Source organism: Brassica napus, chromosome C6, assembly GCF_020379485.1.
Source record: "Brassica napus cultivar Da-Ae chromosome C6, Da-Ae, whole genome shotgun sequence".
Classification (NCBI taxonomy): domain Eukaryota; kingdom Viridiplantae; phylum Streptophyta; class Magnoliopsida; order Brassicales; family Brassicaceae; genus Brassica; species Brassica napus.
The window spans coordinates 20,206,086-20,233,982 of record NC_063449.1 but is presented as its reverse complement, the minus strand read 5'-3'; the positions used below and the strand labels follow the sequence as shown (position 1 = coordinate 20,233,982).

The 27,897-nt window shown below is 33.0% G+C and overlaps 1 protein-coding gene and 1 long non-coding RNA gene across 8 annotated transcripts; one reads left to right on the top strand and one right to left on the bottom strand.

The window, feature by feature from the left end:
* The first annotated feature begins 37 nt into the window (after positions 1–37).
* Positions 38–27,897, top strand: LOC106357516. 7 transcript variants are annotated; one of them, XM_048760568.1, is made up of 10 exons: positions 38–263; positions 437–514; positions 7,506–7,574; positions 11,322–11,390; positions 17,979–18,050; positions 26,078–26,146; positions 26,755–26,823; positions 27,057–27,119; positions 27,196–27,250; positions 27,369–27,897. In XM_048760568.1, the coding sequence occupies exons 1-10, from the start codon at positions 207–209 to the stop codon at positions 27,458–27,460; spliced, it is 693 nt and encodes a 230-aa protein (XP_048616525.1). In that variant the 5' UTR covers positions 38–206; the 3' UTR covers positions 27,461–27,897. The 7 variants fall into 6 exon arrangements, 6 of the variants coding, with proteins under 6 accessions (XP_048616525.1, XP_048616521.1, XP_048616519.1 ...); XR_007324928.1 differs by lacking the exons at positions 11,322–11,390; positions 27,196–27,250; positions 27,369–27,897 and having other exon boundaries at positions 257–514; positions 17,979–26,146; positions 27,057–27,122; XM_048760564.1 differs by lacking the exons at positions 11,322–11,390; positions 27,196–27,250; positions 27,369–27,897 and having other exon boundaries at positions 238–263; positions 17,979–27,122.
* On the bottom strand, positions 233–11,312 carry LOC125588782. Its single transcript, XR_007324929.1, has 2 exons — positions 10,948–11,312; positions 233–886 (listed from the first exon to the last, which is right to left on the bottom strand). It is a non-coding gene; the product is annotated as an uncharacterized LOC125588782 (long non-coding RNA).

The following is a 27,897-nucleotide window of genomic DNA, read 5'->3' as shown; positions in this document are numbered from 1 at the left end:
AGAAAATCCCCGGAATTCTTATGAAACCGTGTTGCAGGTTGTTAAACACAACAAATTGGAACCCAAGCATGGAGAGACGATGCCGGAACTATTGTCCGAGTTCATTACGTTGTTGGGCAAGGAGAAGGAAGAATGGGGTGGAGTGAAAGCAATGACAGAGTGTGTGGAAGAGTATCGTAGGTGGAAAAATGAATTTCAAGAGCTAAATGATAAGGACGCCACTTGTAACGACTTCCCCCCGTCGTAACGTGATCGTTATCCAAGTATGCCTGATAGACTGATTTTGTTTGATAAGTTGATTCTACATAATTTGTTACTTTGTCTCTGCCTATTTGATATTGCAGGAGGCTGAACCATTAGTTAACTATATTTGTTCACTGTTCTGGGTTTTGTAACAAGGTAGAATATATGTTTGGGTGTTGTGTGACATTTGCAGGGGGACGAAGGTTCAATGACTAGCAAGGCGGTTATTGAAGGTGTCGTTGATTCACCAGCAAATCGAGAAACACGGAAGGTCCGTTTTTAGGTTTCCAAACCTCTCACTTTCTTGTTTGAAATATGTAATGTGCAAGTAGATTTTGATAGTCTCTGCGTAATTGTTATTGCACGCTAAATACTAATTGACTGAGAAGTTGGGAATTGCCAGATAAAAGAGTTGTATTTAGTGGATATTAATGTCAATACATTTATATAAATTTAAGCTAACCCTAATCCTAATACAAAAAGGAAAAATTCACATGAAAAAATCTAGAATTGGTAATTATCTATAGAGGATGATATATATCTCGGATATATTCTATTTTCTAACACTCTTCATCCTCTATATTCTCTTCCATGTCTTCAGGTTATGTTTATTTTCGTAAAGAACTAGATACTCATATAGAACCTGAGCACTGGAGTTGTTCTAACAAATACAAAAGTTAGTAATAATCAACAAACATAACTAGAACTGTAAATGATAAGAGGCATATTCTGTAGCCAAACAGACTTTGTTCTCAATGACTTTGTTTAAAAAATTATTCAATTAGTAATTTGCATCCAAAAAAAAAGTGTCAGAAATATCATACATATATTAATATTAACAAAAGTGAAAAGATTCCTAATAAGAACTTTACACTATATTCTTTGTCCCAACTATACATTTTTGGTTTAAAGTCCGAAATACCTTATGAATCATGAAGTGGATGGTCCATAACCTAGACCATACAAGTTTAACACTAGAGTCCATTGGGGGTTTGCATCCAGCCACATGGAAGATCCATTCAACCTTAGTCTTTATGAGTTTGACCATGTCATTATGTAGAGTATCTTTGTAATCAATTCTCCCTTTGACTCCACCTTGTATGAACCACTATATATAGTGGTGTAAGCAATAAGAAATATACAACACATTCTCACAAATCTTCTCTCAAATCTTAACACGTTATCAGCACGAGACTCTCTCCACCTGAGCAATCCCATCCGCCGGCGATCATCTCTTTTCCGGCCATCTCTTCCGGCCCTCAGACTTGCTCCGCCGGCCAATTCTATCCCTCTCACGGTTTTCCGGCCAGCTCCTCCACCTCCCTCTCAACCACCTCAATCCGCAGATCACTCTCTCTCTTTCACGGCGGTCCATTCAGAATCCTTGTGGTGTAAAAGGCAAACTAATCAAAACCTAAAGATCTAAGAACATCATATATCTGAATCTTGGATCTATATGAATCCTAAAACTTATAAAAATCTATAGATCTAAAATTATCTCAAATATTAATCTTGAATCTAAGATCTATATGAATTTTGATTTTATAATTATTTGAATCTCTAAAGATTTAAGAATCTCTAAAAACTTATAAAAATTTATTAATAATCTAAGATCTATATGAATTTTGATTCTAAAATTATTTGAATCTCTAAAGATCTAAGAATCTCTAAAAACTTATAAAACTTATTAATAATCTAAGATCTATATGAATCTTGTTTCTAAGAACTATTTGAATCATAAAAAATATTAGAGAAAAGCATAAAATCATAAGCCTTTTAATCGGCTCTCCCTTTTTCCCCTATTTGATCTGACCTTAAATCCGGATTGTCTAAAGGATCAAAACCCATAATCAAACCCTTTGATCATCCGCATCACCAGCTATTCTAGCAGGATGAATAAACCGGCCATCAAAAACCTCACCATCAAAATCCTTAAATCTAAATATGTATCTTGTTGGCCATTATACATATCAATCCCCTAAATCCTTCTTGCTTGGTTTTCTCAACCAGCAAATCCAAAATTCAAAACAATCAAAAACATCCTGAGCCATATTCGGTCAGATTCTTTGAAAATCAGTCAAACCAAATAAAATCGAAATAAATCCTAATCAATGCATATCTTTGATCTTTGATGTTTGTTTTTGTAACTGATAAAATTTTAAAAACTTTTCTGATTTTATAAATGCGTATTTTATTTTTATAAATGCATATTTGATTTTAATAAATGCATATCTTTGACTAGGTAGTATTTTAAATATTATAACCTATAGTCTTGATTTAAATTAATATGTCATAAGATAAAATAAATTCTGGTTTGATATCATTTGATCACATTATTGTTTGTCAAAATTTATCTATATCTTAACCGGCCTTGAAATCGGTTCATTATAGTTTGAACAAATGATATAAATTTATCTTATACCAACCTTAAAACCGGATTTTGTGATGATTAAATCATATACTGAACATTGATCACATAGTTGCTTGTTAAATTAATCTTGATCTAAAACCATCCTTGAAGACTGATTTTGTGATGATTGAATTATATACTGATCATATATGCATACCTGATAGCATATATTAGATTAGTAAATCATTAGATCAAACTTGGATTATATGGAACCAACCTTTTTCCATGCATCCGATTGTCGTTTTGTTAAAACCGATCATGCATGCTTGCATATCATTGACTATTCTGATCATGGTGCACTTAAATTAAAATTTAATTGATTCATATTGCTTGCATCTAATTAGATTAAATCGGTTATTGTTTAAACTAGGCATGTTTGCTTTAATTGAAATAATAAACCTGCCTTGAAACCAAATTGATTGAAAATCTAATTGAATTTGTTCTAGACATATCCTGAAAATTATAAAATTTTCTTGTCTTGGTTTACCCTGTAAAAGGGGGAAAGAATCAGTTTTTGCTTTATGATCTTTTAAAACCAAATATCCTCATGCATTAGGAATCACATATAGATTGTTTAAGTCCAATGCTTAGTTCTGAACATGCATTCAGCTATTTCTTGATCCATGCATTTGCTTGATTTCATCCATCTTGCTTGATCTCATTTAATAAAATGATGATTGATCCTTATTCAAATTCTAAAGGGCCTTAATACCCTATATATATAATCAATCCAATTTGAATTATAATTAAAAGGATTACTAGATGCAATGATCAATTGATCATTCTCATACTAAGATTGCTTAAGCAAATAGATCATATGATTTGGGGGGAAAGCCTTATTGAAATCATATACATTGATTTATTTTATTGCTTACATAGAATTCTGAGTGCTTGAATTACTCGTTAAATATTCAGATGTCGAGATTTGAACCCTCAGATTACTCTGCCCCTAAATCTCTATGGAGATAATTACCTAGAATGTGTAAAAAATACTCTTGTTGCCCTGAGATCCAGAGGACTCGGACAATGCATCAATGAGTACAATGATATCATTGACAGTGAAAGGCATAGAGCTATAACGATTATTCGTTAACATCTCACTGAGGAATTAAGAGACCTGTATCTCCATGTTGAGGATCCTTGTGACCTTTGGTTACAGTTAAGTAAAAGGTTCAAACCGGTATCGTGGCAAAAGGCCAACCATGAATGGGAGATCCTCAGATTCCAGGATTTTGAATCCGTGGCCAAATATAATTCTGCTCTGATGGATATTGCTTATAGTCTTGAACTATGTGGTGAAAGGATAACACATTATTCTTTATTATATAAGACCTACTCCACATTCCATCCAAAGGATGTGCTGTTGCTACACACGGCTAAGAAGTTCACCACTTATAATGACCTTTTGTCATATCTTTTGGCTTCTGAACAAAGAAAGCAGAAAATCAAAGATACCATCAACAGACTTGGCAAGCTTCAGAAAAGATACATGAGCTAAAGAATAATGAGATGAGGCCTCCTATAGCTGATGAAGCTGAAGTTGAGCGCCATATGGCAACACATGCATTGTGAAGGCCATATTATATAATTGTCTTTTGACATTCTCATTTTCATGTTTCCTGAGTTTATGTTTCATGAATTGCTTTGATACTTTGCTTTATACACGACTTCATTAATAAAATGAATTGCTTTGAGTTCATGATCATTATCTTATTCAAACAGTTGTTTGATAAGAAACTATATTTATATGCCTTTATTGTGCCATGATAAATATGATTGAGGATTAATACCCCAACTCACTTTTCCAAAGAGTTCAAAGAAGCCCTTGACAAATGGCACGACATGCTCTGCCATCCAGGCTCAGTTATAAAATACTATTGAACTCAACTGGACATTCCTTGAAAGAAAGGAAAAGAACCTCGACCAATGCTTTGCTAAATGACATTATATTCACCCTATAAGGTCCATTGAATTAAGAAGAAAAAATGGTTTCCAACAATGGACAAAAGGGAATAAGAGTACCTAAATTAAAATCGCCTAAGTGGTCGAGACTACATTCTCTATTGATCTAGTGATCAATATGATATTAGGCAAATAGCCAGGGCAATCATGTTTGATTAACCCACGAAATTTATCACTTAGATGGAATTACCATACTTAGCCATTCAGATTATGATGCAAATATTTAAAAGGGCACAAATATTATCCCATAAGATCTCACGTGTGTGCAATATATCTATGCACAAGGGAATTTATTGTCCCAAGCACCACGAATTTGAGTATGTTCATGAGGGGGAGTGAGGACAAATCCCATGATACATGACCATATTAAAATCCGTGAAACATGGTCCACAACCATATTACATATTGGTTGAATTTGATATAAAGACCATTACCTATAAGGTTCATATTCTAAAAGTCCATATGCTTGGGGACACCATGAGTTATAAAAGAATGAACCTGCATCAGGCCATAGTAATTATATCAGGCCATATAAGTGATCATAGATATTCCCACCTCAGACTGATACGGGTCATGAGTCCAGACATATATCATCTTAGGATATTATGAAAGAATCCACCACAAATATATGTGCCATCTAAGATCATGTGATGTTAGAATCTCATAAAGAGGATTGGGAATATATGTTGGATATATATTATGAATATACTTTCTCCATAAGTTTAAAAGAAACCTTGAGCCAAAATGGGTGATCTAATTATAGGCCAAGGAACAAGGATTACATAAGGTTTATGAATCCGAATATCCAACAATGAAAGGAGAAAAATAATAAGCTGGTATAAAGAATGATAAAGAATGGTATATACCATCTGGTATCAACCATCAATGTCTTGGTAAAGATCCTCGGACTAGAAAATAATTTATAGACGTCCATATGCTACAATGATAGCAAAATAAAATGCCAGACACATTGACTCGAGAGAAAGAATGACTCTGTCATCCCAGCTTAGCACCACACGGTTTTGATGTCTTAAAGACACAACCAAGTTGCTACAAAGTCTATATAAGATAGACCAAATAAATGTTCCAAATAAAGTTCCATAAATTCAAAGGAACCTCGGAAAGAAAGAAAGGTGCATGAGATAAAATCCGAGTTTTATTAAAGGAAACCATTCCAGACATTGAGATATAAGGATGGCCAGCTGAACAACTAGGTACCATACCATATAGCTTGGGACGCCAAGTTATAAGGTTATTAAGGTCCTAGATAATGAAGTCTCAAATTGATTTATACCATGTCTGGAACTAAAAGGAACTATATATATAAGTGTGTCGACACATACATTCATAGAAAATGCGCAAGTATGTAGCACATGAATACAAAGATATGTATCGAGGATCATAAACCCACACAAGAGTACTCATAATGAATAATGAAAGAAACGTGGGGTTTAAAGTGATATATAAAAGGCGTATTGTATTGGCCATAAATATGTAAACGCCATATGATGCCCAGTGAATTTATAAATCCTGAAAGAAGGATAAATCGTGAGACAGACCGGGAAAGGTCTATATAATCCAATGTGGTGGATACTACTACATATTTCACTACATATGATGTCTGGAAGAAATTCAAAAGATGTAGTATGCTATATATGACTCACTGGATGATGATGATAATATTATTGGTACCAAAAGGTTTACCAAACAGTATTGAGCTCAGAATCGAAAGATGAGAAAAGAAGTTCTCTTGAACAACATTTTCCTAAAGTTATTCATGGACTGAATTAAATTACTACATGTAAGCAAGTGAAGAGTTCTATAAGAACAATTCAAATCAGTCCATAGAGAAATTTTAAATTCCTTGTGTTTTATACTAACCAGCCTAAGATAGGTTAAATGGTTATTCATTAAACCTTAGAAATGGTTATAGACCATCACCACAAATTAGCCAAATTTTGGTAATACTTATGGTTGGTCGAATTCTCAGCATGAACCAACCAAGATGTGGTATGAATGAATAAGCTGTCTTAAAGATAATCTATAAGACCGAAGTTCATCTTTGAACAAAGGTATAGGACCACATTATGCGTCCATATGCGACCCAATGGGTCCGACCATCATATATAAAGATAATGCAGCTTGCATTGCTCAACTCAAAGACGGGTATATCAAAGGTGACCGAACCAAACGTATTCTACCCAAGTTCTTCTTTACCCATGAGTTGCAGAAAGCTAGAGAGGTCAACGTCTTTCAGATCCGGTCTAGTGAAAACTCAGCCGACCTCTTCACCAAATCATTGCCCTCTTGCACATTCAGGAAGTTCACGCAACAAGATTGGCATGCGTAGACTCAAGGACCTTCAGTGATGTCCAAATCAGGGGGAGTAATGTGTGTTGTACTCTTTTTCCTTTCTCTGGTTTCCCTTTTTACCACATTAGGTTTTGGATTTTCCGGGAGAGGTTTTAATGAGGCAACATTAGCATGTTACAAACCCTATATGGTTATGGCATCCAAGGGGGAGTGTTATGAATCATGAAGTGGATGGTCCATAACCTAGACCATACAAGTTCAAGACTAGTGTCTATTGGGGGTTTACATCCAGCCACATGAAAGACCCATTCAACCTTAGTCTTTATGAGTTTGACCATGTCATTATGTAGAGTATCTTTGTAATCAATTCTCCCTTTGACTCTACATTGTATGAACCACTATATATAGTGGTGTAAGCAATAAGAAATATACAACACATTCTCACAAATATTCTCTCAAATCTTAACAATATACATGTTTAAAGGTCCGTACATATTGGTATTGTTTTTTTTTTTCTTTCGGTGAGGGAAAGTTCATGTTGTGGTATTAATTTATGGCCTTTGGGTGACCTTTGCAGGAGCCAGACCGTCCAAGTTCTAGCAAAGCTGTTAAACAAGATCTGCCAAAGGCTTCAAATACTTTAAAGGTTTGATACACTAAACATACAATATTGAGGTTTCATATGCTCCCACTTTCTTGCTTTAAAAATGAATGTTCAGGTCAAAATCTATATGAGAAGCATATTTTAGTTTTTTGGAACTTAGTCTCGGAATAATCGGATATATTATATACTAGGTGATACCCGCGCCTTGCGCGGGATGAATAGACTAAAATATCGAAGTTATATTGTTATATTTTAGTTGTCCAGAAAAAAATAGTGTTATATTTTATTAAAATTATATTGGTTCTGGAGTACATAAAAATTGTAGAAGAATAAAAATAAATTGAAGTAAATAATATTGGGTTAAAAAAACAAATAATATGAATTTTATAATTTAGTGGACTGATTAGGACTCGAAATTGTAAAAGAGACCAATTATTAAACCTTAATATCCATTATGAGTCAAAATACATGGTTTGGGTTAACTCTTAGTCACTTGAGATATCCATATTTTGTGAACTAAACTCAATCACAATACCTAAGAAGATTGGAAGCTGAATCGAGTGACTCAAATCTCGGGAAATTCGAACCGATAGATTGTAAATTGACAAAGGCCCTATCAACAAATCTCCATATTTAAAAGAAGTCCATATTAAATGATATTTGACTTCAAACTTAACCGGAAATAATTAAATAAATTTCCAAATTTAATGTTTATCACCATTTATGTTAATTTCGTAATAAAAAAAAATTGTTGCAAAAGAAGGGATTCAAAGAAATTTATTATGTCATTCCTTTTTGATTTTATTTTGCAATCACTCAAGATTAGGTTTAACTTTTTTATATACAACGTTTTGATTTTACAATATAATTGAGTTTATATTGTCCATGCATAACATGAATGTCACATATCCCATAAAATACATATAATATCAGCTTCTAGGTGATCTTCCGTGCCCTGCGCAGAGTGAGTTTATTTAAATAGAATTTATAACTTTTAATCTATATATATTTGAAATGTGAAAGTCATTATAACAAATATATACATGTTATATAATTGTAGATGTAACGTCTAATATAGAGATCAATATATAAATTATGTTTGGGCTTTTCCATTTGATGAGGTGTTGGAATTGAAAGAAATGAGTTTGTTGACGACTAAAAGAAATAGTTTTACTAATACTTTTAGACTTATTCTTTGGTTCACTCCTAGGGTGAACATCTAGGTTTACCAACCAATAGGATTTCATTATTTCAAATTTGATATCTTTTATAAAAGGAAACAAAATATTGTCAAGTTATATTATGTTTTTAAAATAAAAAGGTAAAAAGAAATAAATAAATAAAAGTAATAATTACAAAAAAAAAATTTAACATCGTCAGGAAAAAAACTAAACCTTAAATCCTAATCCATAAACCATAAATCTTAAAACTTAAACCCTTGGGTAAATTCTAAACCCTTAGATAAATAATAAACTCTAAACCGAAAACACTAAACACTAATACACTCGAGTGTTTAGGGTTTAGAATTTAGGATTTTATTGTTTAGTGTTTTTGATTTAGAGTTTATTATTTATCCAATGGTTTAGGGTTTACCCAAGGGTTTAGGGTTTCGTATTTAGAGTTTAGAGATTAGGATTTAGGGTTTAGTATTTTGCTAACGACGTAAAAAATATTTTTTAATATTTTCTTTTCTGTAACTACTATTTTTTTTATTTTCTTATTTTAAAAATATAATATAACTTGACAATATTTTGTTTTCTTTTTAAAAAGATATCGAATTTAAAATAATGAAATTCTAGTGGTTGTTGAAGAAGAATAACTCATACTTTTATATGTAATAGTTTTAGTAAAAAAAATCTGACTCTTTCAAAAAAAACCATAATTGTCTACGAATAAAAATAATCTGATAATCATTCTTTGCTTGCAGATCTTCTATATATTGAATATCATTTACAGCAACCAAATCTCCACAAAGGTCTTGTAGAAACATGGAACAGTGATTTATCATGATTAGTTCGACTATAGATGATAATATGACAACTAAAGTATAAAAACGATTGCATCAAAAAATTTTAAATAAATTGCTAAATTAGTGGTACATATCACATTAATATTTTCCTTAACACACATTATAATCAATGGTCATATATGTATATAGGATAATATCACTATATTGAGTCAAAGATACACAAATTATTTTCGCTAAATTAGTGATACATATTACATAAATACTTTCCTTAACACACACTATAATTACTACACGAGTCACATATATGTATACAGAATAATGTCGTTATAATAAATATATGGCTATAATTAAGAACATTGCATATATAGAGTTACCTTTTACACACCTGTTGATGCAACCTATAAATAGATGGCAATGGTTGTTCAAAAAAAAAAAATAGATGGCAATAAAAATTTATAAGATTACAATTTTTTTTTGAATTTAACTTCGACACTACTCCAAGTTGGTACATACTAATGAGACCCAAATAATATTTCAGGTTTTTAAGATTATTAAAAATTGTCTAAATTGCGTTAGACTAAATGTCTATCTGGTCTCTTCTAACTACAATAAGCATATTCATCAAAGACAACAACAGTTTTGATATAGTAAGCGTATCGGTTCATATTTGATAACATAACTGTTGAGTATATCCTAATGTTATATATTTTTAGTAACAGATACTTTTTTTTGTCTTTGGTTCCTTTGTCTTTCACGTAACTTTAGTGTATATGCTAATGTTATATATTATTAATAACAGTGATTGTTAGCAAAATAATTTTTTCACGATATTACTAAACTGTTATATATTATTTTACACGTTTTTTGTAGTTGTCATCCTCATATGGATTTTTTATTGTGTTAGTGAATGAGTAAGTTTTGGTCATTGAAATTGAAATGTCGAGTTTTTAACATAGTGTAGTTTACATTATATAACATAAATTTGTTTATTTCAATGTACATGATGAATAAGTTTTCAAAACTTAATATATGGCTCAACGATTATTTTAGAACACAGTTGTTATACCATAGATGAATCTACATAAAATTCCGGATTTGGTTAAGACAAATAAATTAGTTATTTCAGGTTTAGCTAATGGATGTCAGATAGAATAATTTCGGTTCTATACCAAACATATAGTATAATTTTGCCTATTTATAATGAGTAATGGCATTACATGTAATTGATCTAGGCAAGGGAGGGCTTTTAATGTAAGGTTGTGAGAAGAGTCCTAGTGATGACACCTAAGTAATGGCATTTTGGTTAATCACACATGAGGATAAGGTTATTTAATAAGAGTGCTCCTCAAATAATATAAAAGGGATTCAACACTCTTCATCCTCTATATTCTCTTCCATGTCTTCAGGTTATGTTTATTTTCGTAAAGAACTAGATACTCATAGAACCTGAGCACTGGAGTTGCTCTAACAAATACAAAAGTTAGTAATAATCAACAAACATAACTAGAACTGTTAATGATAAGAGGCAAGATTATGTAGCCAAACAGACTTTGTTCTCAATGACTTTGTTTTAAAATATTAATCAATTAGTAATTTGCACAAAAAAAATGTGTCAGAAATATCATACATATATTAATATTAACAAAAGTGAAAAGATTCCTAATAAGAACTTTACACTTTTTTCTTAGTCCCAACTATACATTTTTGGTTTAAAGTCCGAAATATACATGTTTAGAGGTACGTATTGGTATTGTTTTTTTTTTCTTTCGGTAAGGGAAAGTTCATGTTGTGGTATTATGGCCTTTGGGGGACCTTTGCAGGAGCCAGACCGTCCAAGTTCTAGCAAAGCTGTTAAACAAGATCTGCCAAAGGCTTCAAATACTTTAAAGGTTTGATACACTAAACATACAATATTGAGGTTTCATATGCTCCCACTTTCTTGCTTTAAATATGAATGTTCAGGTCAAAATCTATATGAGAAGCATATTTTAGTTTTTTTGGAACTTAGTCTCGGAATAATCGGATATATTATATATTCTAACACTCTTCATCCTCTATATTCTCTTCCATGTCTACTAGTTTTAGTTTTTTAATTATTGTTTTGATTTTATTTAATATTTGAATTAATAACAAGCTTATGATGGCCTATGATAACAAGATTGTGATTAAAACTTACTTTATTGATCTTGATATTACAAGCTTTGATTACAGAGTTGTGGGGCTTAATAAAAACTTAAACTTTTAGAGATTTCTAGAGAGAAGGGAGAGCGTTTTTAGAGTAAGAAAGATCTCGTTGAAAATGCTCGTGCCCTCGTTGTTCCTGATGGCTTCGTTTTTATAGTCGAGGCTTGCATACTGGTTGCTTGCTACGTGTTGTCGTCTGATTGTGCCGACACTTGGTTGAATACGTGTCTGGTCTTGGGTGACTGATGGAGACTTTTGCCGCGTAGCTTCAAAGTCTTCATGTGGGTCTCATGCTTGTCTAGCGTGCTTGATTAGTCTTGATGTGGGTCCCTTTTGATAGTGATGACTTGGATGATTATACAGATATACTCTGTATAATTATTTTGTGCCTAATACAAAATTATACAAAGTCGAAAAGAAAATAATTTACAGAGTCTACTAGGATATTTTTAGAACAAAATTTTAAGCTATAGACATATTATTAATTTTTTTTTTTTTTTTATTCTTCGAAGGGATCCTGTGCTAGAGGTCCTCCGAATGGATCTTGTGTATCGTGGTTAACTTCTCCTTCTTCATCTGAACTTGAATGCATTAGTTGATCTATCAGTTGAGCGAGTTTTTCTTTTTTTTGATTGTTTGGACTTTTTTATTTCTGAAGAAGATGCAGTTGAAGTAGCGGGACTTGATGGTTTTGGAGTAGGTTGTTGTCGCTGACTTGGTAAGAGCAGGGGAATTGACTTCGAAACTGTTTGTGCAGCGTGTGTAGCTTGTTTTATTGTGTCGAAGTATTTTTGGATGTTGGAGTAGCTACATCGGTCGAGATTATATTTTTCCCACCATTTTACCCTGAACTCTCTGAGAAGAGAATAGGGCATGTCTTGAAGATGCAGGGACAGTTGAAAATGCCAGGAGCAGATCCAGGGAATGCCCATGTCGATGTAGAAATAGATCTTGTTTAATGGTCCTATAGGTTGATCGGGTATATGTTTCTTGTAAAGCTCGAAGGAAGTCTTGAGTAGGTTGGTTGGGTAAATTGCGTGTGATGGCCCGAACCAGTACCACCATTCTGAAAACCATCCGGGTATTGCTTTTGAGCAGCTTTGGTCGAACCTAAAGAACCAGGAGTGGTCATAAGGTCTGATGTAGAATGCCCTGAAAAAGTTTTGATAATCGGTATAAGTGTATCCTTGAATATGAAAGCCTGGTGTAACAAAAGGTTTGGTTGAGTGATGATGGATGAATCCAAGGTCTTTGGATTGGTATAGGTTTAGGATTTTGCAGGTTGAGTATGCAATACTGCTCTTGTCTTTTGGATCTGGGTAATGGGTTACCTCAATTGATCTAGAGTCTACTAGGATAAACTCGTAGAAGGTGTGGTTTTTGGTTATGTTATCGGTTGGACAGGGACAGTCTGGATAGAAGGCCCTGTTTACGAAGGTTTTTAGTTGGGGTAAGGTTATGGGTTGGTGAATTGAGTAGTCATTAGGTGTTGTTTTTGAGGTTTGACGTAATAAGTTGGTTTGGTTGAGGTTTCAGGTTCTTTGGTAGTTGAGACAGTCGCCTTTGAAGTAGATCCTTCTGCGGCTGCTTTTGCATAAGATAGTGGTGGATATTCCGCCAATGCTGAGTATGGATTTGGTGTAAGAATTTTCTCTTGTAGATGTGGTTGGTTCTTGACGTAATCCGATGCTGTTATCGGTTTTTTGCTCTTCTGTTCATTCATCTTGATTAGATTTTCCCTGTAAATATTCCCTTGTTAGGAAATCGGGTAAAAAATTGTTTTCTCCTTTAATATATTGTATATCAAAGTCAAATGCAGATAATATTGCTTGCCATCTTGCGAAGATTTGTTTGGATACAAGATTCTTTACATCTTTTTGTAATATTTCTTTTGCAGATTTGCAATCGACTCTTAGTAAGAATTTTTTGTTAGTTAAACCGTCTTGGAATTTGGATATACAATTGACAATTGCGAGAACTTCTTTTTTTATAGTTGAGTAATGTTTTTGTGGTCCTAACCAGATTCCTGAATGGAATCGGATTATTGATTATATTTTTGATTTGGGTAATTTTTGCTTAAGTATTCCTCCATATCTTATTTCTGATGCGTTAGTTTCGACGATCATATCTGCCTCAGGGTTTGGGAGTGTCAAACAAGGAAGTGTTTTGACTTTTTCTTTTACTTTCTTTAGAAGTAAAGTATGTTGATTAGTCCAAGGTTTTGGATTCTTTTGAAGTCTTTGAAACAAAGGTTGAATAGATTTTCTTAGATCTGGTAGGAACTCTGAAACGTAGTTTAGACATCCTAAAAATCTTTGTAATTGAGCTTTTTCCCTTAATTCGTCAGGGAATTTATTTGCAAATTCGATTGATTTTGCTATAGGTGTAATAGTTCCTTGATATATAGTATGCCCTAAAAATCTTATTTTTGTTTGGAATAAGGACATTTTCTTTGCGGATACAACTAATCCGTGATTTTTGATTATACTAAGGAATGTATTTATATGACTTATGTGTTGGTCTATTGATGTTAAATATACTAAAACATCATCTATATAAACGATTGTGAATTTTGAATAATCATTGAATATGTTATTCATTCCTTAGTATAATCAAAACATTCCTTAGTATAATCAAAATAATTTATACGCACCAAGTGAATTTCAAAACATAATGAATAACATATTCAATGATTATTCAAAATTCACAATCGTTTATATAGATGATGTTTTAGTATATTCAACATCAATAGACCAACACATAAGCCATATAAATACATTCCTTAGTTGTATCCGCAAAGAAAATGTCCTTATTCCATACAAAAATAAGATTTTTAGGGCATACTATATATCAAGGAACTATTACACCTATAGCAAGATCAATCGAATTTGCAAATAAATTCCCTGACGAATTAAGGGAAAAAACTCAATTACAAAGATTTTTAGGATGTCTAAGCTACGTTTAAGACTTCCTACCAGATCTAAGAAAATCTATTCAACCTTTATTTCAAAGACTTCAAAAGAATCCAAAACCTTGGACTAATCAACATACTTTACTTGTAAAGCAAGTAAAAGAAAAAGTCAAAACACTTCCTTGTTTGACACTCCCAAACCATGAGGTAGATATGATCGTTGAAACTGACGCATCAGAAATAGGATATGGAGGAATACTTAAGCAAAAATTACTCAAATCAAAAACAGAATCAATAATCTGATTTCATTCAGGAATCTGGTTAGGACCACAAAAACATTACTCAACTATAAAAAAAAAAAAGAAGTTCTCGCAATAGTCAATTGTATATCCAAATTCCAAGACGATTTAATTATCAAAAAATTCTTACTAAGAGTCGATTGCAAGTCCGCAAAATAAATATTACAAAAGGATGTAAAGAATCTTGTATCCAAACAAATCTTTGCATGATGGGAAAATCTAATCAAGATGAATGAACAGAAGAGCAAAAACCGATGACAGCATCGGATTACGTCAAGAACCAACCACATATACAAGGGAAAATTCTTACACCAAATCCATACTCAGCATTGGCGGAATATCCACCACTATCTTATGCAAAAGCAGCCGCAGAAGGATCTACTTCAAAGGCGACTGTCTCAACTACCAAAGAACCCGAAACCTCAACCAAACCAACTTACTACGACAAACCTCAAAAACAACACCTAATGACTACTCAATTCACCAAACCCATAACCTTACCCCAACTAAAAACCTTCATAAACAGGGCCTTCTATCCACACTGTCCCTATCCAACCGACAACATAAACAAAAACCACACCTTCTACGATTTTATCCTAGTAGACTCTAGATCAATTGAGGTAACCCATTACCCAGATCCAAAAGACAAAAACAGTATTGCATACTCAACCTGCAAAATCCTAAACATATACCAATCCAAAGACCTTGGATTCATCCATCATCACTCAACCAAACCTTTTGTTACACCTGGCTTTCATATTCAAGGATACACTTATACCGATTATCAAAACGCCATTTTCAGGGCATTCTACATCAGACCTTATGACCACTCCTGGATATTTAGCTTCGACCAAAGCTGCTCAAAAGCAATACCCGGATGGTTTGCAGAATGGTGGTACTGGTTCGAGCCATTAGACGCAATTTACCCAACCAACCTACTCAAGACTTCCTTCGAGTTCTATAAGAAACATATACCCGATCAACCTATAGGACCATTAAACAAGATCTATTTCCACATCGACATGGGCATTCCCTGGATCTGCTCCTGGCATTTTCAACTGTCCCTGCATCTTCAAGACATGCCCTATTCTCTTCTCAGAGAGTTCAGGGTAAAATGGTGGGAAAAATATAATCTCGACTGATGTAGCTACTCCAACATCCAAAAATACTTCGACACAATAAAACAAGCAAAACACGCTGTACAAACAGTTTCGAAGTCAATTCCCCTGCTCTTACCAAGTCAGCGACAACAACCTACTCCAAAACCATCAAGTCCCGCTACTTCAACTGCATCTTCTTCAGAAATAAAAAAGTCCAAACAATCAAAAAAAGAAAAACTCGCTCAACTTATAGATCAACTAATGCATTCAAGTTCAGATGAAGAAGGAGAAGTTAACCACGATACACAAGATCCATTCGGAGGACCTCTAGCACAGGATCCCTTCGAAGAATAAAAAAAAAAAAAAAATTAATAATATGTCTATAGCTTAAAATTTTGTTCTAAAAATATCCTAGTAGACTCTGTAAATTATTTTCTTTTCGACTTTGTATAATTTTGTATTAGGCACAAAATAATTATACAGAGTATATCTGTATAATGATCCAAGACATCACCATCAAAAGGGACCCACATCAAGACTAATCAAGCACGCTAGACAAGCATGAGACCCACATGAAGACTTTGAAGCTACGCGGCAAAAGTCTCCATCAGTCACCCAAGACCTGACACATATTCAACCAAGTATCGGCACAATCAGAGGACGACAACCAGTATGCAAGCCTCGACTATAAAAACGAAGCCATCAGGAACAACTAGGGCACGAGCATTTTCTACGAGATCTTTCTCACTCTAAAAATGCTCTCCCTTCTCTCTAGAAATCCCTAAAAGTTTAAGTTTTTATTAAGCCCCACAACTCTGTAATCAAAGCTTGTAATATCAAGATCAATAAAGTAAGTTTTAATCACAATCTTGTTATCATAAGCCATCATAAGCTTGTTATTAATTCAAATATTAAATAAAATCAAAACAATAATTAAAAAACTAAAACTGGTAAGACATCACCATCAAAAGGGACCCACATCAAGAATAATCAAGCACGCTAGACAAGCATGAGACCAACATGAAGACTTTGAAGCTATGCGGCAAAAGTCTCCATCAGTCACCCAAGACCTGACACGTATTCAACCAAGTGTCGGCACGATCAGACGACGACATGTAGCAAGCAACCAGTATGCAAGCCTCGACTATAAAAACGAAGCCATCAGGAACAACGAGGGCACGCGCATTTTCTACGAGATCTTTCTCAATCTGAAATCGCTCTCCCTTCTCTCTAGAAATCCCTAAAAGTTTAAGTTTTTATTAAGCCCCACAACTCTGTAACCAAAGCTTGTAATATCACGATCAATAAAGTTTTTATCACAATCTTGTTATCATAAGCCATCATAAGCTTGTTATTAATTCAAATATTAAATAAAATCAAAACAATAATTAAAAAACTAAAACTGGTAAGACATCACCATCAAAAGGGACCCACATCAAGACTAATCAAGCACGCTAGACAAGCATGAGACCCACATGAAGACTTTGAAGCTGCGCGGCAAAAGTCTCCATCAGTCACCCAAGACCTGACACGTATTCAACCAAGTGTCGGCACAATCAGACGACGACACGTAGCAAGCAACCAGTATGCAAGCCTCGACTATAAAAACGAAGCCATCAGGAACAACGAGGGCACGAGCATTTTCTACGAGATCTTTCTCACTCTAAAAACGCTCTCCCTTCTCTCTAGAAATCCCTAAAAGTTTAAGTTTTTATTAAGCCCCACAACTCTGTAATCAAAGCTTGTAATATCAAGATAAATAAAGTAAGTTTTAAACACAATCTTGTTATCATAAGCCATCATAAGCTTGTTATTAATTCAAATATTAAATAAAATAAAATAAATAATAAAAAACTAAAACTGGTATCAGATGCTAAATGATGCAACTTGTTCTAAAGAATTTAATAATCAAGATATCTGAATTTAATCTATTTTGAACCTACTAAAACGACCTCGCCGTCTAAAGAAACTCTGTTACTGCAGGTGTTCCAGGCAGCAAGTCCGAAAGTGGCAGTAAGACCGTTGGCAAGCCAGCAGTTGAGTCGAATTAAAACGGTTAGTAAATTTTATGAGTTTAAAATCTGATTAAAATCATGGCATCTTCGATTAGAAAGTTCTTTAAACCAAAAATCACGTCAACTTCAGCGTCTTATTCAACTATTAACTCAAGAGAAATAATGACTAAAATAACAACTTTTAATCAAGAAATATCTAAGAATCAATTATCTCATATTAATCCTGAGAATATATATCAAATAGGAACGTTTGATTTCAAAACAGCTTATTCAATAAAAGAACATGAACAAACTCTATCTTTACAAAACGAGTTTGAAGAAATCAAATTATTATCCTCACTAGCTTTGGAAAAATATAAACGAAAGGGGTTCAATTATATCCATTTCGGATTAATTCAAATAGCTATAAAATCTTTATCAAGAACAGGAATTGATTCACCAATCCTTATGTTATTAAGAGACAAAACTTTATTAAAATTCGAGGACTCACTCCTTGGAGCAGTCCAATCAAATCTATGTAACGGAGCCGTAACTTTAACTGCGCTCCTAATTTTCAAGTTAGTCTACATGACCCAACCATACTCAATACGCTGACCCCAAATATTCACTTACCCGAAATTAAATTTCAAAATGAAAGACAAGGATATTTATTATTCTATCGTGTATATTTTAAACAATCAGTTTCAGAATTTAATCCAAGATGTTTACTACAGGATAATAAAGGATAAACAACAATTCTAGCTGTTCATAGTAAAAACACGCCAACGGCTACATACATACCTAAACAACTAAAATGGGATGAAATAACTATTCCAGATCAATGGAAAATTGAAATTACGCAACCTCCTAGAAACTTTGAACAAAAAGATATATAAAAAAAAATTGAACAAAGAGATGGAAAAATATTGTTACAATTTGGATCTTATAGAGTTCCATTACCACCTAGAATAAGTCCTTATCACTCGAGGGCTTCCTTTTCTGAATATCGCACTGGTCAATCAAGTATGAACTCAGAAACAGAAAGCATAAATCAAAATATTAGGCAAGAAGAACCAATTAAATTTAAAGCTCCAATAGCCGAGCCTCATCAAGATATGTATCCAACTTCACCAACTTTATCAGACTTTAAATCAATAAATGTTATAACCAAAACATATGAAATAAACAAACAATATATAAAAGAAGACTTTTATTCAAAACAAAATGAAGAAAAAAGGAAATGGTATTTTAATACCTTCCCTAAAAAAGAAACTATATTATAACGAGAAAATTGGTATAATTTTATGATATCCAAAGAAACGGACATTCCATTTTTCAATTGGTTTGAAAGTTATGCAAACGCCAACAATATAAATTATGCATTCAAATCAATTAATATAAATTCAACATTGAGCCAAGTCTGGGAACAAACGGATGGAAACAAAATAAGATCAATCCATCCACCTCTGAAGGATATAAAAATAAATACTGCAAATAGACAAGTTATTGCAACCCCGTTTAAGACTGGAGCTAATAAAGATGATAAAGATTCAATTCATATGCAAGATATAAAATCCATATATCAACAAAACAATTATCAAAGCCAGATATTACACACAATATCTAGACAAATAGATGAAATAGATATAAAAATAAATAATAACAAGACTAATAAACAAGAACAACATCCCTTGTCATCCATAACTCCACCAATCTTTAAACCAATGAATATGCAAGTAAAATTACCAAATAATCCAATTTTAACATCAATTGCAGTTAAACTAGATAAACTAGACAAAAGCAAAAATATAAATATCATAGATGAAGATGATGATGAATCAACTTCAACTACAGTATCTGAAGACAAACCAATAATCAATCGAATAAAAAATAAATCAACAAAACCATATTACAAGAGAAATACTCCACCAGATTTATTATTTGAAGAACACCATAAATATTCCGCAAACATGTATTCTGGAGACGGAATATATGAATGGAATATTGATGGAAGATCAGAATACAAAATAATGAATTTATTGCAAGAAATGGGAATGGCCGCCATGGCCTATAAAGCAAAAGGAAATGATGATAAGCAATCATGTGTTTTATTAATAGTAGGATTTAATGGAGCATTAAGATACTGGTGGGATAACTCCCTAGAATATGTTACTCGAGAAGCAATTATTAATCATACTGATACTAAAACAGTAGAAAATAATGAAGGAGAAATAAAAGAAGTAGAAATACAAAACGCAGTAGAAGTATTAATACATATTATAACTATGCACTTTATAGGAAATCCAAAAGAAGAATTAGAAAGCAAGAAAATAATCTTAACCAATTTAAGATGTCCAACATTAGGAGATTTTAAATGGTATAAAGATGTATTTATAACAAACATATTTCAAAGAAATGATTGTACTCAAGCCTTCTGGAAAGAAAGATTTATATCAGGATTACCAACTTATTTCGCAGAAAGAATAACAAACAAATTAAAAGAATACTCAGGAGGACAGCCAATCCCTTGGAATTCAATAACTTATGGGCAGTTATTCGCGTTTATTAAAAAAGAAGGATTATCAATATGCCAAGACCACAAAGATAAAAAGAGAAATGAAAAATTCAAATTTAAAACTAATATGGGATCATTTTGTGACAATATGGATATAATCAGCTCAATCCCCCATCAAGATCTAAAAGAATTAAATATAAAAATAATCAAAATAATTATAGGAGACCTTATCAATAACATAATAATCACAAAAAAAAATTTAATAAAAAATTTAATGATCAATATTACTCCAAAAACAGAAAACCTTATAAACCAAATGATAGACAGAAAATTGTATGTTGGAACTGTAAAAGACCAGGACATAAGTCCTCAGAATGTAAAATGAAAAAGAAAATTAATGAAATATTTCATGACCAACCTGATATTCAAGAAAAATTAATGAAATTATTAATATAAGAGTCAGAGTCGTCCGACGAATCAAATAGTGAAACCTCAGTAAATGAGATTGATAATATAAGTAATTCTTCAGAAGAATCACAGAAATTATCTGACAACTTATGCAACTGCAAATTAATTAATGTCATTACAAAGGACAACGATAAACAATTCTTATTAGAAATAATTGATAAAATAGACAACCCCGATATCAGAAGAGATTATTTAATAAAACTAAAAGAAATAATTAGTAGGAAAAATGAATTACTGACTCCAGATACTTTTAGTTTAAACAAGATGTTTGAAAAATATTCAACCCAAAGTTTGTTTAGACAAGTAACAACAGGAGAATTGCAAGCCGAAGTTAAACAAATAAAATGTCAAATAAAGGAATTACAAATGACAATTAATCAACAAGAATTAAACCAATTTCATATGGATGCAAGAATAGCAATAATGGAAAACAATTATAATAAACCATACAGTACTGAACTGTCCACAAGTAACCAAAATACGCCTTTAGACAAACAAAAAGGTATAATAATAAGTGAACCAGAACAAGATGAAACAAAATATATACAAATGATTAAAAAAATAAATTATCAAAAATGGTCTACAAAAATTACTTTACATATTGATTACAATTTCAAAACAAATGTAATAGCATTAATGGACTCAGGAGCAGACTATAACTGCATTCGAGAAGGAACTATACCAACTAAATGTTATGAAAAAACAACTGAACGCTTAAGTGGAGCCAACGGTACCAACTTGAAGGTTCGATACAAATTACCAAGCACTAAGATATGCAATCAAGGTTATTGTTTTAAAAATCAATTCATATTAGTTAAAAATTTATCACAAGAATTAATTTTAGGAACTCCGTTTTTTACGCAAATTATATCCATTTGAAGTAAATGAGATAGGAATAACAACAAAAATAATGGGAATCAAATTAACATTCGAATTTTTGTCTCCTATGAAAACAAAAGAAATATTAAGTTTACAACAAAGTACAATAGAAACAATTAACCTAATCAAAAGTAAACAAAATCATATTCAATATCTACAAGAAGAAATAACTTACAAAAAAATAGAGGAACAACTCAAAGCACCCTATACAATTAGTAAAATAAAAGAAATCGAAAGCAATTTGATAAAACAAGTATGTTCTGAATTACCAAATGCCTTTTGACAAAGAAAACAACATATGGTAGAACTACCATATATAAAAGAATTCAACGAGAGAAATATACCAACCAAAGCAAGACCTATTCAGATGAATAAAGATTTATTAGAAACTTGTAAAAATGAAATAAAAGAATTAGTAGATAAAAAATTAATTAGGCCTTCCAAATCCCCTTGGAGTTGTGCTGCCTTTTACGTGAATAACCAAGCAGAAATAGAACGTGGAGTACCACGTTTAGTAATCAATTATAAACCACTAAATGATATATTACAATGGATAAGATATCCAATACCCAATAAAAGAGATTAATTAAAAAGATTATACAATGCAAAAATCTATTCAAAATTTGATATGAAAAGTGGATTCTGGCAAATTCAAATTTCAAAAAAGGATAAATATAAAACAGCCTTCAAAGTACCCTTTGGTCATTACGAATGAAACATAATGCCATTTGGTCTTAAAAACGCACCAAGTGAATTTCAAAACATAATGAATAACATATTCAATGATTATTCAAAATTCACAATCGTTTATATAGATGATGTTTTAGTATATTTAACATCAATAGACCAACACATAAGTCATATAAATACATTCCTTAGTATAATCAAAAATCACGGATTAGTTGTATCCGCAAAGAAAATGTCCTTATTCCAAACAAAAATAAGATTTTTAGGGCATACTATATATCAAGGAACTATTACACCTATAGCAAGATCAATCGAATTTGCAAATAAATTCCCTGACGAATTAAGGGAAAAAACTCAATTACAAAGATTTTTAGGATGTCTAAACTACGTTTCAGACTTCCTACCAGATCTAAAAAAATCTATTCAACCTTTATTTCAAAGACTTCAAAAGAATCCAAAACCTTGGACTAATCAACATACTTTACTTGTAAAGCAAGTAAACGAAAAAGTCAAAACACTTCCTTGTTTGACACTCCCAAACCCTGAGGCAGATATGATCGTCGAAACTGACGCATCAGAAATAGGATATGGAGGAATACTTAAGCAAAAATTACCCAAATCAAAAACATAATCAATAATCCGATTTCATTCAGGAATCTGGTTAGGACCACAAAAACATTACTCAACTATAAAAAAAGAAGTTCTCGCAATAGTCAATTGTATATCAAAATTCCAAGACGATTTAATTAACAAAAAATTCTTACTAAGAGTCGATTGCAAATCTGCAAAAGAAATATTACAAAAGGATGTAAAGAATCTTGTGTCCAAACAAATCTTCGCAAGATGGCAAGCAATATTATCTGCATTTGACTTTGATATACAATATATTAAAGGAGAAAACAATTCTTTACCCGATTTCCTAACAAGGGAATATTTACAGGGAAAATCTAATCAAGATGAATGAACAGAAGAGCAAAAAACCGATGACAGCATCAGATTACGTCAAGAACCAACCACATCTACAAGGGAAAATTCTTACACCAAATCCATACTCAGCATTGGCGGAATATCCACCACTATCTTATGCAAAAGTAGCCGCAGAAGGATCTACTTCAAAGGCGACTGTCTCAACTACCAAAGAACCCGAAACCTCAACCAAACCAACTTACTACGTCAAACCTCAAAAACAACACCTAATGACTACTCAATTCACCAAGCCCATAACCTTACCCCAACTAAAAACCTTCGTAAACAGGGCCTTCTATCCAGACTGTCCCTATCCAACCGACAACATAACCAAAAACCACACCTTCTATGAGTTTATCCTAGTAGACTCTAGATCAATTGAGGTAACCCATTACCCAGATCCAAAAGACAAAAACAGTATTGCATACTCAACCTGCAAAATCCTAAACATATACCAATCCAAAGACCTTGGATTCATCCATCATCACTCAACCAAACCTTTTGTTACACCTGGCTTTCATATTCAAGGATACACTTATACCGATTATCAAAACGCCTTTTTCAGGGCATTCTACCTCAGACCTTATGACCACTCCTGGTTCTTTAGCTTCGACCAAAGCTGCTCAAAAGCAATACCCGGATGGTTTGCAGAATGGTGGTACTGGTTCGGGCCATCAGACGCAATTTACCCAACCAGCCTACTCAAGACTTCCTTCGAGTTCTACAAGAAACATATACCCGATCAACCTATAGGACCATTAAACAAGATATATTTCCACATCGACATGGGCATTCCCTGGATATGCTCCTGGCATTTTCAACTGTCCCTGCATCTTCAAGACATGCCCTATTCTCTTCTCAGAGAGTTCAGGGTAAAATGGTGGGAAAAATATAATCTCGACCGATGTAGCTACTCCAACATCCAAAAATACTTCGACACAATAAAACAAGCTAAACACGCTGTACAAACAGTTTCGAAGTCAATTCCCCTGCTCTTACCAAGTCAGCGACCACAACCTACTCCAAAACCATCAAGTCCCGCTACTTCAACTGCATATTCTTCAGAAATAAAAAAGTCCAAACAATCAAAAAAAGAAAAACTCGCTCAACTTATAGATCAACTAATGCATTCAAGTTCAGATGAAGAAGGAGAAGTTAAACACGATACACAAGATCTATTCGGAGGACCTCTAGCACAGGATCCCTTCGAAGAATAAAAAAAAAAATTTAATAATATGTCTATAGCTTAAAATTTTGTTCTAAAAATATCATAGTAGACTCTGTAAATTATTTTCTTTTCGAATTTGTATAATATTTATACAGAGTATATCTGTATAATCATCCATGACATCACCATCAAAAGGGACCCACATCAAGACTAATCAAGCACGCCAGACAAGCATGGGACCCACATGAAGACTTTGAAGCTACGCGGCAAAAGTCTCCATCAGTCACCCAAGACCTGACACGTATTCAACCAAGTGTCGGCACAATCAGACGACGACACGTAGCAAGCAACCAGTATGCAAGCCTCGACTATAAAAACGAAGCCATCAGGAACAACGAGGGCACGAGCATTTTCTACGAGATCTTTCTCACTTTAGAAACGCTCTCCCTTCTCTCTAGAAATCCCTAAAAGTTTAAGTTTTTATTAAGCCCCACAACTCTGTAATCAAAGCTTGTAATATCAAGATCAATAAAGTAAGTTTTAATCACAATCTTGTAATCATAAGCCATCATAAGCTTGTTATTAATTCAAATTGTTTTAGTTTTTTATTATTGTTTTTGATTTTATTTAATATTTGAATTAATAACAAGCTTATGATGGCTTATGATAACAAGATTGTGATTAAAACTTACTTTATTGATCTTGATATTACAAGCTTTGATTACAGAGTTGTGGGGCTTAATAAAAATTTAAACTTTTAGGGATTTCTAGAGAGAAGGGAGAGCGTTTTAAGAGTGAGAAAGATCTCGTAGAAAATGCTCGTGCCCTCGTTGTTCCTGATGGCTTTGTTTTTATAGTCGAGGCTTGCATACTGGTTGCTTGCTACGTGTCGTCGTCTGATTGTGCCGACACTTGGTTGAATACGTGTCAGGTCTTGGGTGACTGATGGAGACTTTTGCCGCATAGCTTCAAAGTCTTCATGTGGGTCTCATGCTTGTCTGGCGTGCTTGATTAGTCTTGATGTGGGTCCCTTTTGATGGTGTTGTCTTGGATGATTATACAGATATACTCCGTATAATTATTTTGTGTCTAATACAAAATTATACAAAATCGAAAAGAAAATAATTTACAGAGTCTACTATGATATTTTTAGAACAAAATTTTAAGCTATAGACATATTATTAATTATTTTTTTTTTTAGAAATATCATACATATATTAATATTAGCAAAAGTGAAAAGATTCCAAATAAGAACTTTACACTATATTCTTAGTCCCAACTATACATTTTTGGTTTAAAGTCCGAAATATACATGTTTAGAGGTCCGTATTGGTATTGTTTTTTTTTTCTTTCGGTAAGGGAAAGTTCATGTTGTGGTATTATGGCCTTTGGGTGGCCTTTGCAGGAGCCAGACCGTCCAAGTTCTGGCAAAGCTGTTAAACAAGATCTGCCAAAGGCTTCAAATACTTTAAAGGTTTGATACACTAAACATACAATATTGAGGTTTCATATGCTCCCACTTTCTTGCTTTAAATATGAATGTTCAGGTCAAAATCTATATGAGAAGCATATTTTAGTTTTTTTGGAACTTAGTCTCGGAATAATCGGATACATTCTATATTCTAACACTCCTCATCCTCTATATTCTCTTCCACGTCTTCAGGTTATGTTTATTTTCGTAAAGAACTAGATACTCATATAGAACGTGAGCACTGGAGTTGCTCTAACAAATACAAAAGTTAGTAATAATCAACAAACATAACTAGAACTGTTAATGATAAGAGGCAAGATTCTGTAGCCAAGCAGACTTTGTTCTCAATGACTTTGTTTTAAAATATTAATCAATTAGTAATTTGCACAAAAAAATGTGTCAGAAATATCATACATATATTAATATTAACAAAAGTGAAAAGATTCCTAATTAGAACTTTACACTAAATTCTTAGTCCCAACTATACATTTTTGGTTTAAAGTCCGAAATATACATGTTTAAAGGTCCGTATTGGTATTTTTTTTTTCTTTCGATAAGGGAAAGTTCATGTTGTGGTATTATGGCCTTTGGGCTTTGGGTGACCTTTGCAGGAGCCAGACCGTCCAAGTTCTAGCAAATCTGTTAAACAAGATTTGCCAAAGGCTTCAAATACTTTAAAGGTTTGATACACTAAACATACAATATTGAGGTTTCATATGCTCCCACTTTCTTGCTTTAAATATGAATGTTCAGGTCAAAATCTATATGAGAAGCATATTTTAGTTTTTTGGAACTTAGTCTCGGCATAATCGTTATTGCAGCTTAAACCATTGATCAAATAAATGTGAAGTTTTTAAGATCTTAACCTCGTCTATATTTGTTCAAAAGACCATGATATTATTGACATTTGCAGGGGACAGATGATCCAAGCACTAATATAGCGATTATTCCAGCTACAAATAAAAAAACACTAAAGGTCTATCATTTTACACTGAGAGGCCAACAGTTAGGTTCCTGTTCTCTTTTCTTTTGCTTAAATATTAAACGTGTAGGTCAAAATCTATATGGGAACTGGGTGGGACACAGACTTTCCAAAGCTTCATAGAGGTTCCTCTCCGGATCTCTTTGTGAATGCAATAAATTCAGTCCAAGACTTGTTTTATATTGATGGCTTTGTTGATGACACCAAATATAGCTGATTTTAGTTCCTCGGGTCTTTAAACAGCTCATGATACATGGTGGCAAGATCCAGAAGACTGTCCACAAACGCAGTTGGACACCCAGTTGGGGAGGGGAATTTGTGTTTCCGCTATCTAGTTTGGAAAATGATGAGCTTGTTGTTGAAGTATATGACCATACCCTAATATTTAAGGACAAATTTGCTGGTACGTTTCGTCTCTGGGTGTCTAAGCTGAAACCAGGTATACAAGTAATTCCTCTATCAGATGAAGTGGGGAAACAGTGCAGAACGGCACGGCTGCTCATGCGTTTTATGTTTGTTTGAAATGGATCAGGCCTATATGTTACTTTTACTTTATTGTTGTGTTTTTGGTGTGTGCGGTATAGTACTTGTGAGTTGTTCCATTTGTAACAATCAATACATGGTAAGAATTCTTTTCGTCAAAAGAATGGTGAATGTATAGTATTGTACTGGTGGGTTGTTCCATTTGTAACCATCACTACATGGTAAGTATTCTTGTTGTTAACAGCTGGAATGCTCTTTCTTCGGAAAAAATCTCATGTAACCCTACTCA

Excerpts from the sequence above, each read along its gene's own strand:
- LOC106357516 (XM_048760564.1), top strand. The coding sequence starts at position 19,294 with ATGATATCCAAAGAAACGGACATTCCATTTTTCAATTGGTTTGAAAGT.